At 39.5% G+C, this 13,588-nt stretch overlaps 2 protein-coding genes across 2 annotated transcripts in view; both read right to left on the reverse strand.

The window, feature by feature from the left end:
• The window catches only part of LOC115160992 (titin), a 179,609-nt gene that overhangs the window by 93,385 nt on the left and 72,636 nt on the right, over window positions 1-13,588 (reverse strand). Inside the window, exons 80-98 of the mRNA XM_029711620.1 lie at window positions 13,034-13,069; window positions 10,696-10,752; window positions 7,778-8,173; window positions 7,135-7,404; window positions 6,754-7,029; window positions 6,516-6,655; window positions 6,252-6,378; window positions 5,891-6,160; window positions 5,475-5,741; window positions 5,064-5,327; window positions 4,824-4,963; window positions 4,491-4,617; window positions 4,099-4,365; window positions 3,708-3,974; window positions 3,329-3,595; window positions 3,098-3,237; window positions 2,847-2,973; window positions 2,196-2,338; window positions 20-143 (exon numbers count right to left, since the gene is read on the reverse strand). Coding sequence (XP_029567480.1) covers window positions 20-143; window positions 2,196-2,338; window positions 2,847-2,973; window positions 3,098-3,237; window positions 3,329-3,595; window positions 3,708-3,974; window positions 4,099-4,365; window positions 4,491-4,617; window positions 4,824-4,963; window positions 5,064-5,327; window positions 5,475-5,741; window positions 5,891-6,160; window positions 6,252-6,378; window positions 6,516-6,655; window positions 6,754-7,029; window positions 7,135-7,404; window positions 7,778-8,173; window positions 10,696-10,752; window positions 13,034-13,069 — 3,705 coding nt within the window. The remainder of the gene's footprint in view (window positions 1-19; window positions 144-2,195; window positions 2,339-2,846; window positions 2,974-3,097; window positions 3,238-3,328; window positions 3,596-3,707; window positions 3,975-4,098; window positions 4,366-4,490; window positions 4,618-4,823; window positions 4,964-5,063; window positions 5,328-5,474; window positions 5,742-5,890; window positions 6,161-6,251; window positions 6,379-6,515; window positions 6,656-6,753; window positions 7,030-7,134; window positions 7,405-7,777; window positions 8,174-10,695; window positions 10,753-13,033; window positions 13,070-13,588) is intronic.
• On the reverse strand, window positions 10,824-12,999 carry LOC115160995 (triadin-like). The gene has a single exon (XM_029711621.1). The coding sequence runs from the start codon at window positions 12,348-12,350 to the stop codon at window positions 11,226-11,228; it is 1,125 nt and encodes a 374-aa protein (XP_029567481.1). The 5' UTR covers window positions 12,351-12,999; the 3' UTR covers window positions 10,824-11,225.

Consider the following 13,588-nt stretch of genomic DNA (forward strand, 5'->3'; position numbering starts at 1 on the left):
ACCACAAACCGCAACCTACCATTCACATGTAGTCTGGCCTCAATCTGGAAATCCTTTGCAGTGAGTTTAACTTCCCCATCCTCTGAAATCTTGACATCTCTGAGAGTCAGAGTGTGAGTTTTGCCTTCTGCTCGGGTGACCACCTGTGCAAATCAAGCAGTTTGATTAATCAGGGGGACGGTGACAGCTATGGGTGGTCAAGCTATTTACTTCTTCCCCTGATTGAACATCAGCAGCTGGTGACAAGGGACTGAAGGGGCCCTAGACTCAATTTTAACTCCTGTTGCCATCTGACTCCTCCACTTTCCCAAAGCCTGGGGGAGTTGGTTAACTAAGACAAAACCTCTTGAATGTAAACAATATAGAACTACATTTTACATTTAACATTTAAGTCATTTAGCAGACGCTCTTATCCAGAGCGACTTACAAATTGGTGCATTCACCTTAAGATATCTAGTGGAACGACCACTTTACAATAGTGCATCTAAATCTTTTGGGGGGGGTAGAAGGATTACCGGTTATGGTACAGTGGTACAGCAATCACAGTCATAGGTTCTATAGTTTTTTTCCCTATTACAAATAGTCATGACATGCCTAATGACATATGTGAAAACATGAAGATCATAGCAGTTCATTCATAGGCCTTTGGCAAAGGATTATCGAGCAGTTATTTAGCTGTATCTATTGCAAGGTAGACTGTATATTCTTTTGCACACAAGATATTTCAAACAACTTTAAACAGCCACTTTAAAACAACAACCCTGCAGGTAGGGTACCACATGAGGGAGGAGGATGTCTTCCCTGTAACGCACAGCATTGACATTGCCTGCAATGACAACAAGCTCAGTCCGATGATGCTGTGACACACCGCTCCAGACCATGACAGACCCTCCACCTCCAAATCAATCCCACTCCAGAGTACAGGCCTCAGTGTAACACTCATTCCTTCGACGATAAATGCAAATCCGACCATCACCCCTAATGAGACAAAACTGCGACTCATCAGTGAAGAACACTTTTTGTCAGTCACGTCTGGTCCAGCGACGGTGGGTTTGTGCCCATAGGCGACATTGTTGCCGGTGATATCTGGTGAGGACCTGCCTTACAACAGGCCTACAAGCCCTCAGTCCAGCCTCTCTCAGCCTATTGAGGACAGTCTGAGCACTGATGGAGGGATTGTGTGTTCTTGGTTGTCCTGTACATGTCCCACAGGTGTAATGTCCGAATGTACTGATCCTGTGCAGGTGTTGTTACACGTGGTCTGCCACTGCGAGAATGATCAGCTGTCCGTTTATGGTTCATTGAACAAGCATGGGAAACAGTGTTTAAACCCTTTACAATGAAGATCTGTGTTATTTGGATTTCTACGAATTACCTTTGAAAGACAGGGTCCTGAAAAAGGGCCGTTTCTTTTTTTGCTGAGTTTATATAACTGATCGTAACTGAAGAGAAAACCAGGCTACACGACATCGTAAATCAACCTATCATATAACGTTTCACACTTCAAACCCACAGGAATGAATTAAATAATTAAATATGTACAGGCCTAACACAACACATTTCAGATTTAAAAATTATAACTGTGAAATAGCTCTTCAAGCCACCTGCCACTGGACGCACACACTTGAAGCGGTTAAAAATAACTAGAAGAACGCTTGCAGGGCAGAAAAGCCCTCCTGCGTTATCTCAAAACCCAGATCAAATCCCCAACTGGAATCCTGATCCTCACAGGTCTATATGCAAAAAGCATGTAGGTTGCACATGCAAGAAAATTTAAACAAAATGTATTAAAGTAAATAATGCAACAGGACAATCTAAGATCCATTTAAATTAAACAAACATTTGGAATAAAATTAAGGTAAACATAGGAGATAGTTGAGATCATGTTAAAACAAAGTATTTGGGATATGAGAATAGGTGATAATCCAGGTAGTATATTCCATGACAACATGTATTTGTCAAAAGCTGAAGAACATGCGCACATCCAGGTACTTTCCGCAGGTGCTGGAGTTATAGGCAAACTCATGGAAAACAGAAAGGAAAACGCCGCAGCGGGCGGTGTTTTCCTTTGTTTAACATGTATTTGTCAGTCATATGGAAAAACTGTTGTTTATAAGTACAGTTCAAAGTCTTGGCATGTTTCCATATCAATTACTTGAGGTGTTGTCAGTGTTTAAGATGGTATAAACACTTACTCTGTCACTTGGCTCCAACTTTGCACCCCCTAGGAACCATTCCACAGCAATTCCTTCATATGACAGTTCACAGTCGAAGGTGGCGGTCTCCCCGGCAGTAACAGTAACATCCTTGAGAGGCCGCAGCAGGCCGATCACTCGCGCTTTAGATTGAGGAGAAGACATCGTTAGTCATTCCAAAATCCCAAGAGAAACTAAATAAATCCTTAACTGCTAATCCTCATTTTTGCGGATCCCCTGATGGCCGGCCACTGCTCTGGAGCCCTGTAAACCACCAGGAAAACTGCTAGGACTAACGCAGAGAGACTTGTCATTGGGGGGGCCTTTCTCATTTGCATACCCAGTTTCCTTGAGATCTATATGGTCAGCAGAAAACTTTGAAGTACGGCAGGTTGTACATTAGCTCTGCCAATCACTAACCGCCCACTCTAGATAAGGCATGTGGCTTCTAAAATAGCCACAACACCTGATTGGCCATTAGCCCACGCCCTGCCAAACCATCGACTAGGCAATCTGTCCCTGTCAATCAACCTGTTGGAATTCTCCCTTAGTCCTCCCTTGTAAAACACACTTTTGACAAAGTGTGGCTTTAACAAATCAATATTTATCTAATTGTCAGATAAATGTGTGAGTGTATTAAATCATTCTCACCTTTAACTCTAAGCTGAGCATTGGATTTAGCATTGGCAGCCTGGAAGTCAACTTCTCCGGCCTGATCCATGCGAACGTTGTACAGGATCAGCACATGCCTTGTACCCTCCTCCTTAATCTCACAGTCCTTGAAAGAAAATACACAAACAGTCACTAAGTGATCATCATCAAGTGATTTTTTTCTCGGCTGCTATGAAACGTAGTAAGGAACGTCCAATTATGTAGTAAAAATAATATGGATATTTTCTTACAGCAGACTGATGAAGGGCCTCTCCCTTGAGTTTCCAGTGACCATGTACTTCCTCCTCAGAGATCTCAGTCTCAAACTTGGCAATTTCAGTTTCTGTGACTTCCACGCTGTACAGGGGCCTGACAAACTTAATGTCACGCTCTGTAGAACAAACACAAAGACAAGTGTTTGTATGAATGAAAGAAAAGACACTGCATCCGTCAAATGCTGAGCTAAAAACACTAAAGGATACCTTCAATGTTGAGCTTGGCCGTAGTTTTATCCGAATCACAATCACAGGTGTATTCTCCAATGTCGGCTTTCTCTGTCTTCTTAATGATCAGCATACGCCTCTTTCCATCGGCTTTGATGGCCACATTCTTGGAGGGAGTGATTTGCTGGCCACCCTTGAACCATTTCACCTCTGCATTGGGCTTGCTCAGTTCACAAACCATTGTCAGTTCATCCTTCTCAGTGACTGAGTAGTCATGCAGTTTTGTCGTGAAGTAAGGCTTTCCCTCTGTTGATGAAAAAGAAACCATGATGAGTTGTGTGTGTGATATTTCACTTTCGACAACGGTAACTCACCTGTTTCGCCAACAACGTTTCAAGGATTTTAACGGTATACTAACCGAGGACTGTGAGCATGGCCTCTGAGCTTTTGCCCATGGCTTCTACTTTGATCATGGATGTGTCATCAATGGACACCTCCTTGAAGGTCAATTTGTGCATCTTGCCATCGTCTGACATGTGCACAACTTTGCTGGGATGCAAACGCACACCGTTCTTGTACCAGGTGACCTGGATGTTGTCATGTGAGAGTTCAATACTGAACTCTGCCGTCTCACGCTCCTTGACAGTGACATCCTTAATGGGCTTGACAAACTCAAGGCGAATTCCTGATAAGACATTCAATTCATAAGAAATTAAATCATCGTCATCGTGAGAAGATCAATTTCAATCACTTGTAATGAATTGAATCAGGATTTAAACAGGAAGCACAAAAAAATATCTTCAGATTACCTTGGATAACTAGTTTGCCAGTGGTTCTCTTGTCTTCTGCCTCAAATATGTACTTAGCTTCATCATCATATGCGGCAGATTTGACCACCAGAGTGTGTCTTTTTCCCTCATGGATAATATCAAACTTATCATCAGCTGTCAACTCATGAGATCCCTTGAACCAACGGAAGCTCTTGGGTTCTCTTGACACCTCACACTCAAATCTGGCCTCATCCTTTTCATACACTTGCACATCACTCAAAGGTGTGACAAATGTAATAGGACTCTCTGTATTTCAGAAGGAAACAGAGACAATGTGGCATCGTGGCAATGTATAGAATACCACCACTGAAAATATTTACATTTACATTATCAGATTAGATCACCAACCAAATGTTTCTTTTTAATCTCACCTTTCACTTTCAGATTAGCAACACATTTAGCATTGGCAGCTGTAAATCCAATCTCCCCTGACAAGGGGGCCTTGAGGTTATACAATATCAACGTGTGCTTTGCACCGTCCTCTATGATTTCAATGTCCTGCAAATGGTGGTAAAATGAATGTCAAATTGTCCAGATTAGATGAAGACGAAGAGGAAAGGGAGGAAGGAGGGGGAGAATGCTATAGGCTGTTTCATTATAATATTTCAAGATAACGTAATGGATGTGAATGAATGATCACGTAATTGATATGAGTGGTAGAATGGTAAAACAACAGTGAGAATTATTTGGTCTATGTAACATACAGGGGATTGAGTAAGGACTTCTCCGTTCAGTTTCCACTGTCCATGGACATCATCTTCAGAGAGTTCTACCTCAAAACGAGCGGTCTCACCATCAAAGACCTCAACGCCATACATTGGGCGAGTTATCTTTATATCTCGAGCTGCAATTCAGGATTGAGAACATTACAATTACAAGAAAAAAACGCACGAATGTTCTCAAAATAAATGTTTGTTCTATGACAAACATTTGTAATTGCTTACCCTCGATGTTAATATTTGCCATGGTTTTGTCCGTTCCACAATCACATATGTATTGTCCCTTATCTCTGTCATCCACTTTCTTAATGGACAACACTCTTCGATTTGCATCAGCACTTATGGTTACCATCTTAGAGGCCTTAATTTCAGTTTCATTATGGTACCACATGACTGGGACATCTTTGCTGAGTTCACAGTCCAGAGTTACTTCGTCTTTCTCGACTGCAGTATAATCCTGCAACTTCACTACGAAGTATGCATCCCCCTCTGGAACATGGAAAAGTCATCAGGAGGATATGGGTTTTGTATTCTGCATTTATGTAATGTAGCATGGTGCAAATCCTTAAATGAGTTCAAGGATTTCAATCACAACAAAGAAACAAACAATAAATAAAGGAACAAAGCAGGGGTTACCTATCACCGTCAGGTTTGCCATTGAGGGAATTCCTTTAGCCTCTGCCTTAATCTGGCAGATATCATCTAGAGTCAACTCCTTGATTTCTAGTGTATGTTTCTTTCCACGACTATAGATGAGCACGGTTCGGCTCACATGGAGTTTGGTTTCATTTTTGTACCATGTCACAGGTACATTCTCATGAGAGAGCTCAAGCTCAAACCGAGCAGTGTTACCTTCCTTCTCAGTTTGGTCCTGAAGTGGCAATTCAAATTTGAGCCTCATACCTATATGTTAGATGAGTGCATATTGGACTTAGTTAAAAGAAATTCCAACTAGGAAATGAATTAATGAATCACAGGGAACAACTTTTGATGATAGCAAACGAAAACCACTCAAAGGACGTCAAATCTAATAACAATGGTTCCACACTTACCCTCCACAGTGAGTGTAGCGGTTGACTTTTTGCCCAAGGCTTCAATACTGTAAAATCCCTCATCATCAAACTCACAATTGTTTATGACCAACATGTGTTTTTTTCCATCATCGATTATTTCATATTTTTTGTCTGATGTACCAATGGTGTCAGAACCCTTAAACCACATGACTTTTGGCACATCCTTTGTGATAGTACACTCAAACATAGCCTGTTTCTTTTCAGGTACAGACACGTCCTTCAAGGGGACTGTGAAGTCCATTTCCAGTTCTGGGAGATACAAATAATGATCTCTTTATCAATACATGCATAATATCATCGATACATACATACATAATTTGCTCTTGGAACAACTGCTTACCCTTGACTGTGAGCACAGCACTAGTGACAGCATTCAGAGCTGTATAAGACACTTCACCAGACGCGTCCAGTGGAACACTTTTCAGAGTTAGGAAACGTTTCTTGCCCTCCATTTTGATCTCACATGTCTGAAAATGCAAAAAAAAAAAAAAAAAGTTAAACAGATATCGAAGACTGTTCAACATTTAAAACAGTTTTTCTGAAAGTTTAGGTTACGGTTAATGTCTGGGGAAATATTTCAGTCAAATCATAAGACAAGTCTTACCGGTGATCTTGTTAAGACCTGCCCTCTATGTTTCCATTCTCCAGGCACATCCTCTTCAGATATCTCAGTTTCAAATGTAACATCCTCTTTCTCGACCACCTCACAACTGGAGAGAGGCTTCAAGATCTGAGCTTCACGTTCTGTAAAAATATCATAAGTATATAATAAGCATTCACTTCATGTAGGTAGCCTTCCTTGATTCAACAACATACAAGATATGTGTGATTGTGCAACCAACCTCCAAGAGTCAGTTTAGCTGTGTATCTGTGGCCTTCAACTTCCATGGCATATTCTCCAATATCGTCGGGCTGTGCATTCTTTATTGTGAGAGTCAAGACTTTTCCTTCTTTCTTGACCTCAGTCTTGTCAGTAGGATCATTAGTAATCTCATCATTGCCTTTGAAAAACTTCCAGTTGGGGGTTTCTTTGAAGAGCTCACACTTGAAAGTGGCAGTGGCCTTGGGTTTCACATGCTGATCTCTCAATGGTTTCACCAACCAGTCTCTGATAATTTCTGTAAAATTAAGATGTAATCAGTTTTTGTACATAGATGAACAGATAGAGTATATTTATATCGTTGGTAGGTGTCAACAGTTTATTTAGGGAATTATCTACAAACCAATGATTTTCACAGTTGTTTTGGTCCTGATGAGTTCACACTCGCATGCGTAGATTCCAGCGTCGTCATCGCCCGTGTTCTGGATCGTAACGGCATGTTGCATTCCAATGACGTTGATGGCCACCTTTCCAGGGATTACTTTGAGGACCTTACCACTCTTCATCCAGGTCACTTCTCTCTCCTTGTTCAACTCACAGGTTAGGTACATAGGCTGCCCCTTCAGGACTGACGTCTCCTCATCCAGCTCCTTCACCCACTTCACGGGCAGTTCTGAATGCGTAAGTATTGGGTTAGTATTAGGTCGTTATTTACATTCAAGTTATTTGCATCAAAATGTAAAGGTAAAATGCATCAACGCATATCAATAATACATACATGTAACAATCATTGCAACTTAAATCTGACATAGAAGCTACATAGATTAAGGAATACTTTATCAAAAAGGGAGTACTTTCCATAAAATTGTGTAGTTATACGGTATACATTTTTATAAAACAATATAAAACAAAACATTAAGTAAAACATTTTTATTTAATCTACATTACCAGTAAATTAATTGTGATCAGTTTTTTAGTGGTTTACATGATTTTGTTAAAAAAATAAGATTCTTATAAATACATAAATTCTTAATTATCTGAAATACCTTCAACAATGAGTTTAGCGGTTGTTGTCTTTTCCTTGTTGCCCAGCTTGGCCACACAGGTATATTCTCCAGTGTCAGAAAGTTGGACGTCAATAATGGCTAGTCTGCGATCTTTGCCATCAGAGGTGAATTTGTGTTTTGGACTCTCTCTTAGGTTGCTGTCATCTTTCATCCATGTAGTTACTGCAGTAGAAGGTGAAACCTCACACTCAAACGTAGCAGAAGCACCAACAGCGTCACCTTCTTGTAACACTATGTCTTTGAGTGGTTTCGTGAACTTCAGTGGAACTGCTTTAAGCTGGAATCCGAAAGGATTAGCATCGGGTGGTTTGTCTCCTCCACCACCGGGTTTCAGTCCTCTACCCCTGCCTTCACCAGGGGATGGGGTTTTGCCTGCTACAATTCAGACACAATTACACAGATTAGATGTTTAGCCTGTTTACATCAGTTAAAGTGTTGATATGTAATGTTTTGGGCGAACTGACCAAATTCACATAGAAATGTGAGCTATAGATCTATCATTCTACTTGAAAGCAAGTCTAAGAAACTGTAGATCTGTTCTATGTGCACTATTTCTATGGGTCCCGTTCCTAAGTTTTGTTTTTGCATCTTTTACTTTTGGTTTTGTACACCAGCTTCAAACAGCTGAAACAACAATATTTTTGGTTATGGAAACTATATTTCACGGTGGTTTAGATACAATGATTCTCTACACCATATATATTTTGTCACATAAACTGAAATTAGGCGAACTATTAGAGTTTTAGCAACCAAGAAATGGAGGAGCGATTTCTGCATAGTGCAACTTTAAAAGTGTTAAAATGTTCAAACTAATACTAATACTAATTTGTAACACTTACAATGTTAACACTTACAGTGTAAAAACTAGAAACATATTTTTCCTAATAGAAAATGTGTGTGCAAAGGTACAGTATTTTTATGGTAGTGGAAGAAGTTTAGAAGTTTACATTTTTAGATGCTACTGGCTTGTGTTGAAAAATGTATGCTAGTGAAGTAGAATCAGGCTAGTGACTATCAGAGAAATAGTAGTGAGATAGTACCCTTTATAAAACAGGGAGTTTGTATCCTGAATGCTGTTTGGTTGATAGGTGCTTGTTATTCAAGATAATACATGATAAATGCCTGTTAACAGTTCCATTTGAATTATCACTGCACTTGGGGGGGCTCCCGAGTGGCGCAGCGGTCTAAGAAACTGCATCTCAGTGCTAGAGGTGTCATTACAGACCCTGGTTCGATTCCAGGCTGTAACACAACCAGGTGTGTTTGGGAGTCCCATAGGGCAGCGCCCAATTGACCCGGTGTCGTCTGGGTTAGGGTTTGGCCGTCGTTGTAAATAATAATTTGCCTAGTTAAATAAAGGTTATTAATTTAAAATATATACATTTTATATATATATTCGACCATTAGTGACTTGGACATGGACTCGACCAGCAGTCTCTCATTGCTTAATTCAACATGCTGCTAGATACAGCAAATGTTAGATAGTTACTGTATTAACTGCAGTAAGACAGCTTCCTCATTATGAATAATACATTTAGTTGGCTAGCAAGGGAATGTTAGCCAGCCTGCATAACTACACTTAGAAAAAATAATTTTTCGTTCCAGGTAGAACTCTTTTTGGTTCCAGGTAGAACCCTTTTGGGTTCCAGGTAGAACCCTCTGTGTAAAGGGTTCTACATTGAACTCAAAAGGGTTCTACCTGGAACCAAAAAGGGTTCTTCAAAAGGTTCTCTTATGGGGACAGCCGAAGAACCCTTTTAAGTTCTAGATTGCACCTTTTTTTCTAAGACCGTAGCAACCAAAGAAAGAAGTTTATGTTACTTAAATAGCTGTATTTCTGTACTGGTAGAATACATTTCCATTATATTATTTGAAAAACAGAGAAAGAAACAAAGATTTCATACACTCCTAGTTTTTGTCTAACTTGTTGGGAAAGAGATCAAAATTTCAGATTTTAAAAGTTAAGAGAAAAAGTAGTTGACAAGGTTAGTAACACAGCTTTATCTCTGGATTGGTAGTAGATACAGTATACAGTATAGCCTACATGATGAGATTATTATGGAAAAAAAGAGTGAGATCATTTTTATTTGTCAATCAGCAGCCAAGCATTGATCATCATGTCACCAGAATAAGACCTTTGATATTCACTGGAAAGGAGCACTAAGCTCATCATCTTGCACTTTCACCACCCTGTGAAATTCATCATAACGTATTTCATCTGTAGCCTAATAGACTGCATGTTTTCCCGAGTCATAGTCGGAGGACCACACAACATGTCATCGTGTGACAATATGATGGTTATTATAATCAATATTTGCGCATAAAATAGTTCCACCGCCATTTCTCACATAATTAATTTTACCGGCACAAAAGATCCCACCTTGTCTAACATATTTTGTTTTGTCAACATTTGGAAAGTAGCGACAAATTTGCTTTTTCATCAGGCCTGTTGTGACATTTTTTATCCGACATGTACTTCACTCGCATAAAAAGGTTGGATGGAAACCTGGTTATAGACAAAGTTTTGTCTAAATTGTTAGAAAAGTGGTCAAAGTAGCTGATTTGTATCAAAAGCAAGTGTTGACAGTGGATAGAATGTTGGATGTCATTGCTGAATTATGGGAAGTTTATAATGCTGAAGACATCCCATTGAAGTGGATGGAGGCTTTGGGGAGGACAAAAAGGTTAATAGTTTAAAAAGTATAAATTATATTAAAAAGCTGTTGACAAGCAATTTAAGATGAATCATTCTGCCCGTTTTAAAGTTCGAACAGTGCTTATTGTTGGTTATTATATAACTATTCAAAATAAGTTACAGTGAGAACATTGAGAGTAGAGTGTGCTGACGCTGCACTCTAAAAAGGTTCTTATTTTCACATGGATGTAACCAGTCTTACCTTTGAGGCCTCTACCTCTACCTCTGCCTGTGCCTGCTTCTTCTGCTGGCTTTCCATCTGTTTAAGATATTTAAAATGACTATACCGTAAAGACAGATCACATTCAAATCACTTATAAATATTTTACTCAGAATTGTACATACAATATGGAGAGATAAATAAAGACAAAGGGTGATGATGGAAACAAATTAACAATGGATGATGGGAGATGGGTATATAATACACAATGTCAAACACCATGTGGAAAAACAGCATGCCAAACATGTGCTTTTTACATGGATTGACAGACAATTAATAGAAACATGGAGACTGACATGGAGAAACAACACAAAACGATGACAAACAACACATAGAACATAAAAACTTTAAGACGGAAATGGATGAAGATTATTTAGGATGAAATACTTTTTCTGATGAAAATGATCGACATGAAGAAACAATGCGAAATTATCACAAACATTAACATGTAGAAAATGAAAACATTCAGATGAAAATGGGTGGAGATTATTTTGGGGTTAAGGACTTTTTCTTCAATGGTGATTCGCTCCAGCCTTCATCTCACCTCGTCTTGGCATTCCAAGTGCATCACCTTCCTCTCCCAAATCTTCTGTGGATCCAGGACTATCACGAGGGGCAAGTTCCCATCCCCAACCTTCACTGTCAGATTCCTCCTCAACATCTGGCTCCTCTTCAAATACTTCCTCCTCCAGCTGAGTCGAGATCTTTCGTAACTGTACAGCTTTAGGGGAAAGCTCTTTCATTGCCGGCACCTTCTTCAGTCTTGCTCCATCAGTTTCCTCTTGTGGTGATTTCTTTGGAACTTTTTTGAGGGTAACACCTTCAAATGAATCTTTTGGTGAAACTTCTTTGGGTAGCTTTTTGGTCCTTTCTGCACTGGGCTTCCTCTCCATAGTAATTTTTTCAATTTCTTTTGGCTTTGGTTTTTCAACCTTAGGTGAAGGAGTCTTTTTCAGTTCTACCATTTTCTTAAGTGTCTCTTCATGCTTTGAAGGCTTATCTTTTTCTTTGTCCTCTTGTTCTTTTGGCACCTGCTCAACCTTTTTTAACTGTACTGGCTCTTCCTCTTTAGGACTCTTTTCCATTTTCTTTATGGGTGCTGTCTTTGGAGGACTTGGCTTTTGTTGAAGGGTTTTTTGAGCCTCTTTCTTCTTCTCAGGCTCATTCTCAGGCTTCACAGCTTCAGTGTCAGCTTTAGGTGACTTTGAAAATGGCTTCAATTTAACATCTTCCTTCTCTTGCTCCTGTATTGGAATCCTTTTCACCTTTGTCAGTGGTTTGTCCGAATCCTGGACTTGTTCATCTTCAGGAACTTTGGTCACTTGTTTTAATTTGACTGCCTGTGACTCTTCTTTAGCACTAGGAACTCTATCAGCTTTCTTACGATCAACAGGTTCTTTGATGTCTTCATCTCTTGATGGTCTCTCACCTCTTTTGAAAGCCCCAGATTCCTTATCTTTGTACTTGTCCTTCTCTGGCTCAACGGTTCCTGCTTTAGGAGATTTTTGGAACGGTTTTAAGGTCACAGTTTCTTCTCCTTTTTCATCTGATGGCAATCTTGACACTTTCTTTAGGGCTAAACTGGGGTCTGTTGGTTCCTCTTCTTTCACAGCCTTGGGAGTTTTCTTCAAAGTCATTTTGTCCTCTTCTTTTTCATCTCTGAGAATGGTCTTCCGAGACCATTTGTCCTCAGTTGAGTCTTTTGTTTCAACCTCTTTAGGTGTCTTTACTTTAGCTCCATCAGGTATCTGGCTGATTTTATCTGTCTTGCCGATTTGCTCTGCCTCATACCTTTCATATACTGTTACTTCAACTTCTTCATGCACTCTCTCTTCAAAGTCATGGATTGTATGCTTTGTAATTTTTGGAGGAGGTTTCTTTGGTGGCGCTGGCAGATCTTCAAAGGGGACTGAAGGCACTTTCTTCAGTGATATAATCTCCTGTTCTTGTGCCACATCTTTGGATATCCTGGTTGTTTTCTTCAAGGTTGGCAGTACAAGTGTTTCTTCTTTCTCAACATGAATTTTTGCTTTTTGTCGGAGAACTGCAGTAAAGGTTTCATATTACACATAACAGCTCACTTAACAAGATAACAACATTGAAAACATCACATCAAACACTGAGATTTAGCTATACAGCAAACAAGACAACACACAGAATACTCAACCAACCAACAAACAAACAAAATTCAACAAACAAACTCACAGAAAACAACAATAAAGTAGGAAATTCGACTGTATATTTCAAATATTGAGCTAGATATTTATTTATATGCAAGGAATAGTGAAATGTAAAGTGAAAAACAAAGTATTCATCATACCTTTCTTAGCAGGTCCAGGTGCCTGCTTGCCTTCACCTAGTAGGGAAATTAAGGAAAAGTAAACACTGTTTAGTACAAAGATTCACATTCATTTGAAGATATATGGGATACAAGCCTCAATGTATCAAGTACGGTCAGGACATTGAGATGTGATTGAGGGGAGTTGTATAACCAGCCCAATCACTTAAGGAGAATGATTCACTTTTGTCTTTGAATGGTATTGGACATTATCTTGTGGAACCAATTGGGAATTCCAAGGGAATTTTCTCCCATAACCAATCAAAGATGAAGATGAGTGAAGTAATATTATCAAGTGAAGATATAACATGGAAACTATGACATGCTCACATTCACTAATACATTTCAGGATGAGAACTTTAGTAAGACATTTAACATGATATGACATTACATACAGAACCACAGCATTGCTATGAAGGTGGTTAGAGGTGGCACCTACCTGATTTAAATAGTATAACATGCACATAAAACATTATAACGAGACTGGACAAAGAACAGGAATGTTTTTGTGGATCGAAGAGGCAACCATTTATGTTG

The sequence above is a fragment of the Salmo trutta genome, chromosome 24, assembly GCF_901001165.1.
Source record: "Salmo trutta chromosome 24, fSalTru1.1, whole genome shotgun sequence".
Classification (NCBI taxonomy): domain Eukaryota; kingdom Metazoa; phylum Chordata; class Actinopteri; order Salmoniformes; family Salmonidae; genus Salmo; species Salmo trutta.

Coding starts and splice junctions, on each gene's coding strand:
- LOC115160995 (XM_029711621.1), bottom strand. CDS start 12,350: ATGACTTTGAAGAAAACTCCCAAGGCTGTGAAAGAAGAGGAACCAACA.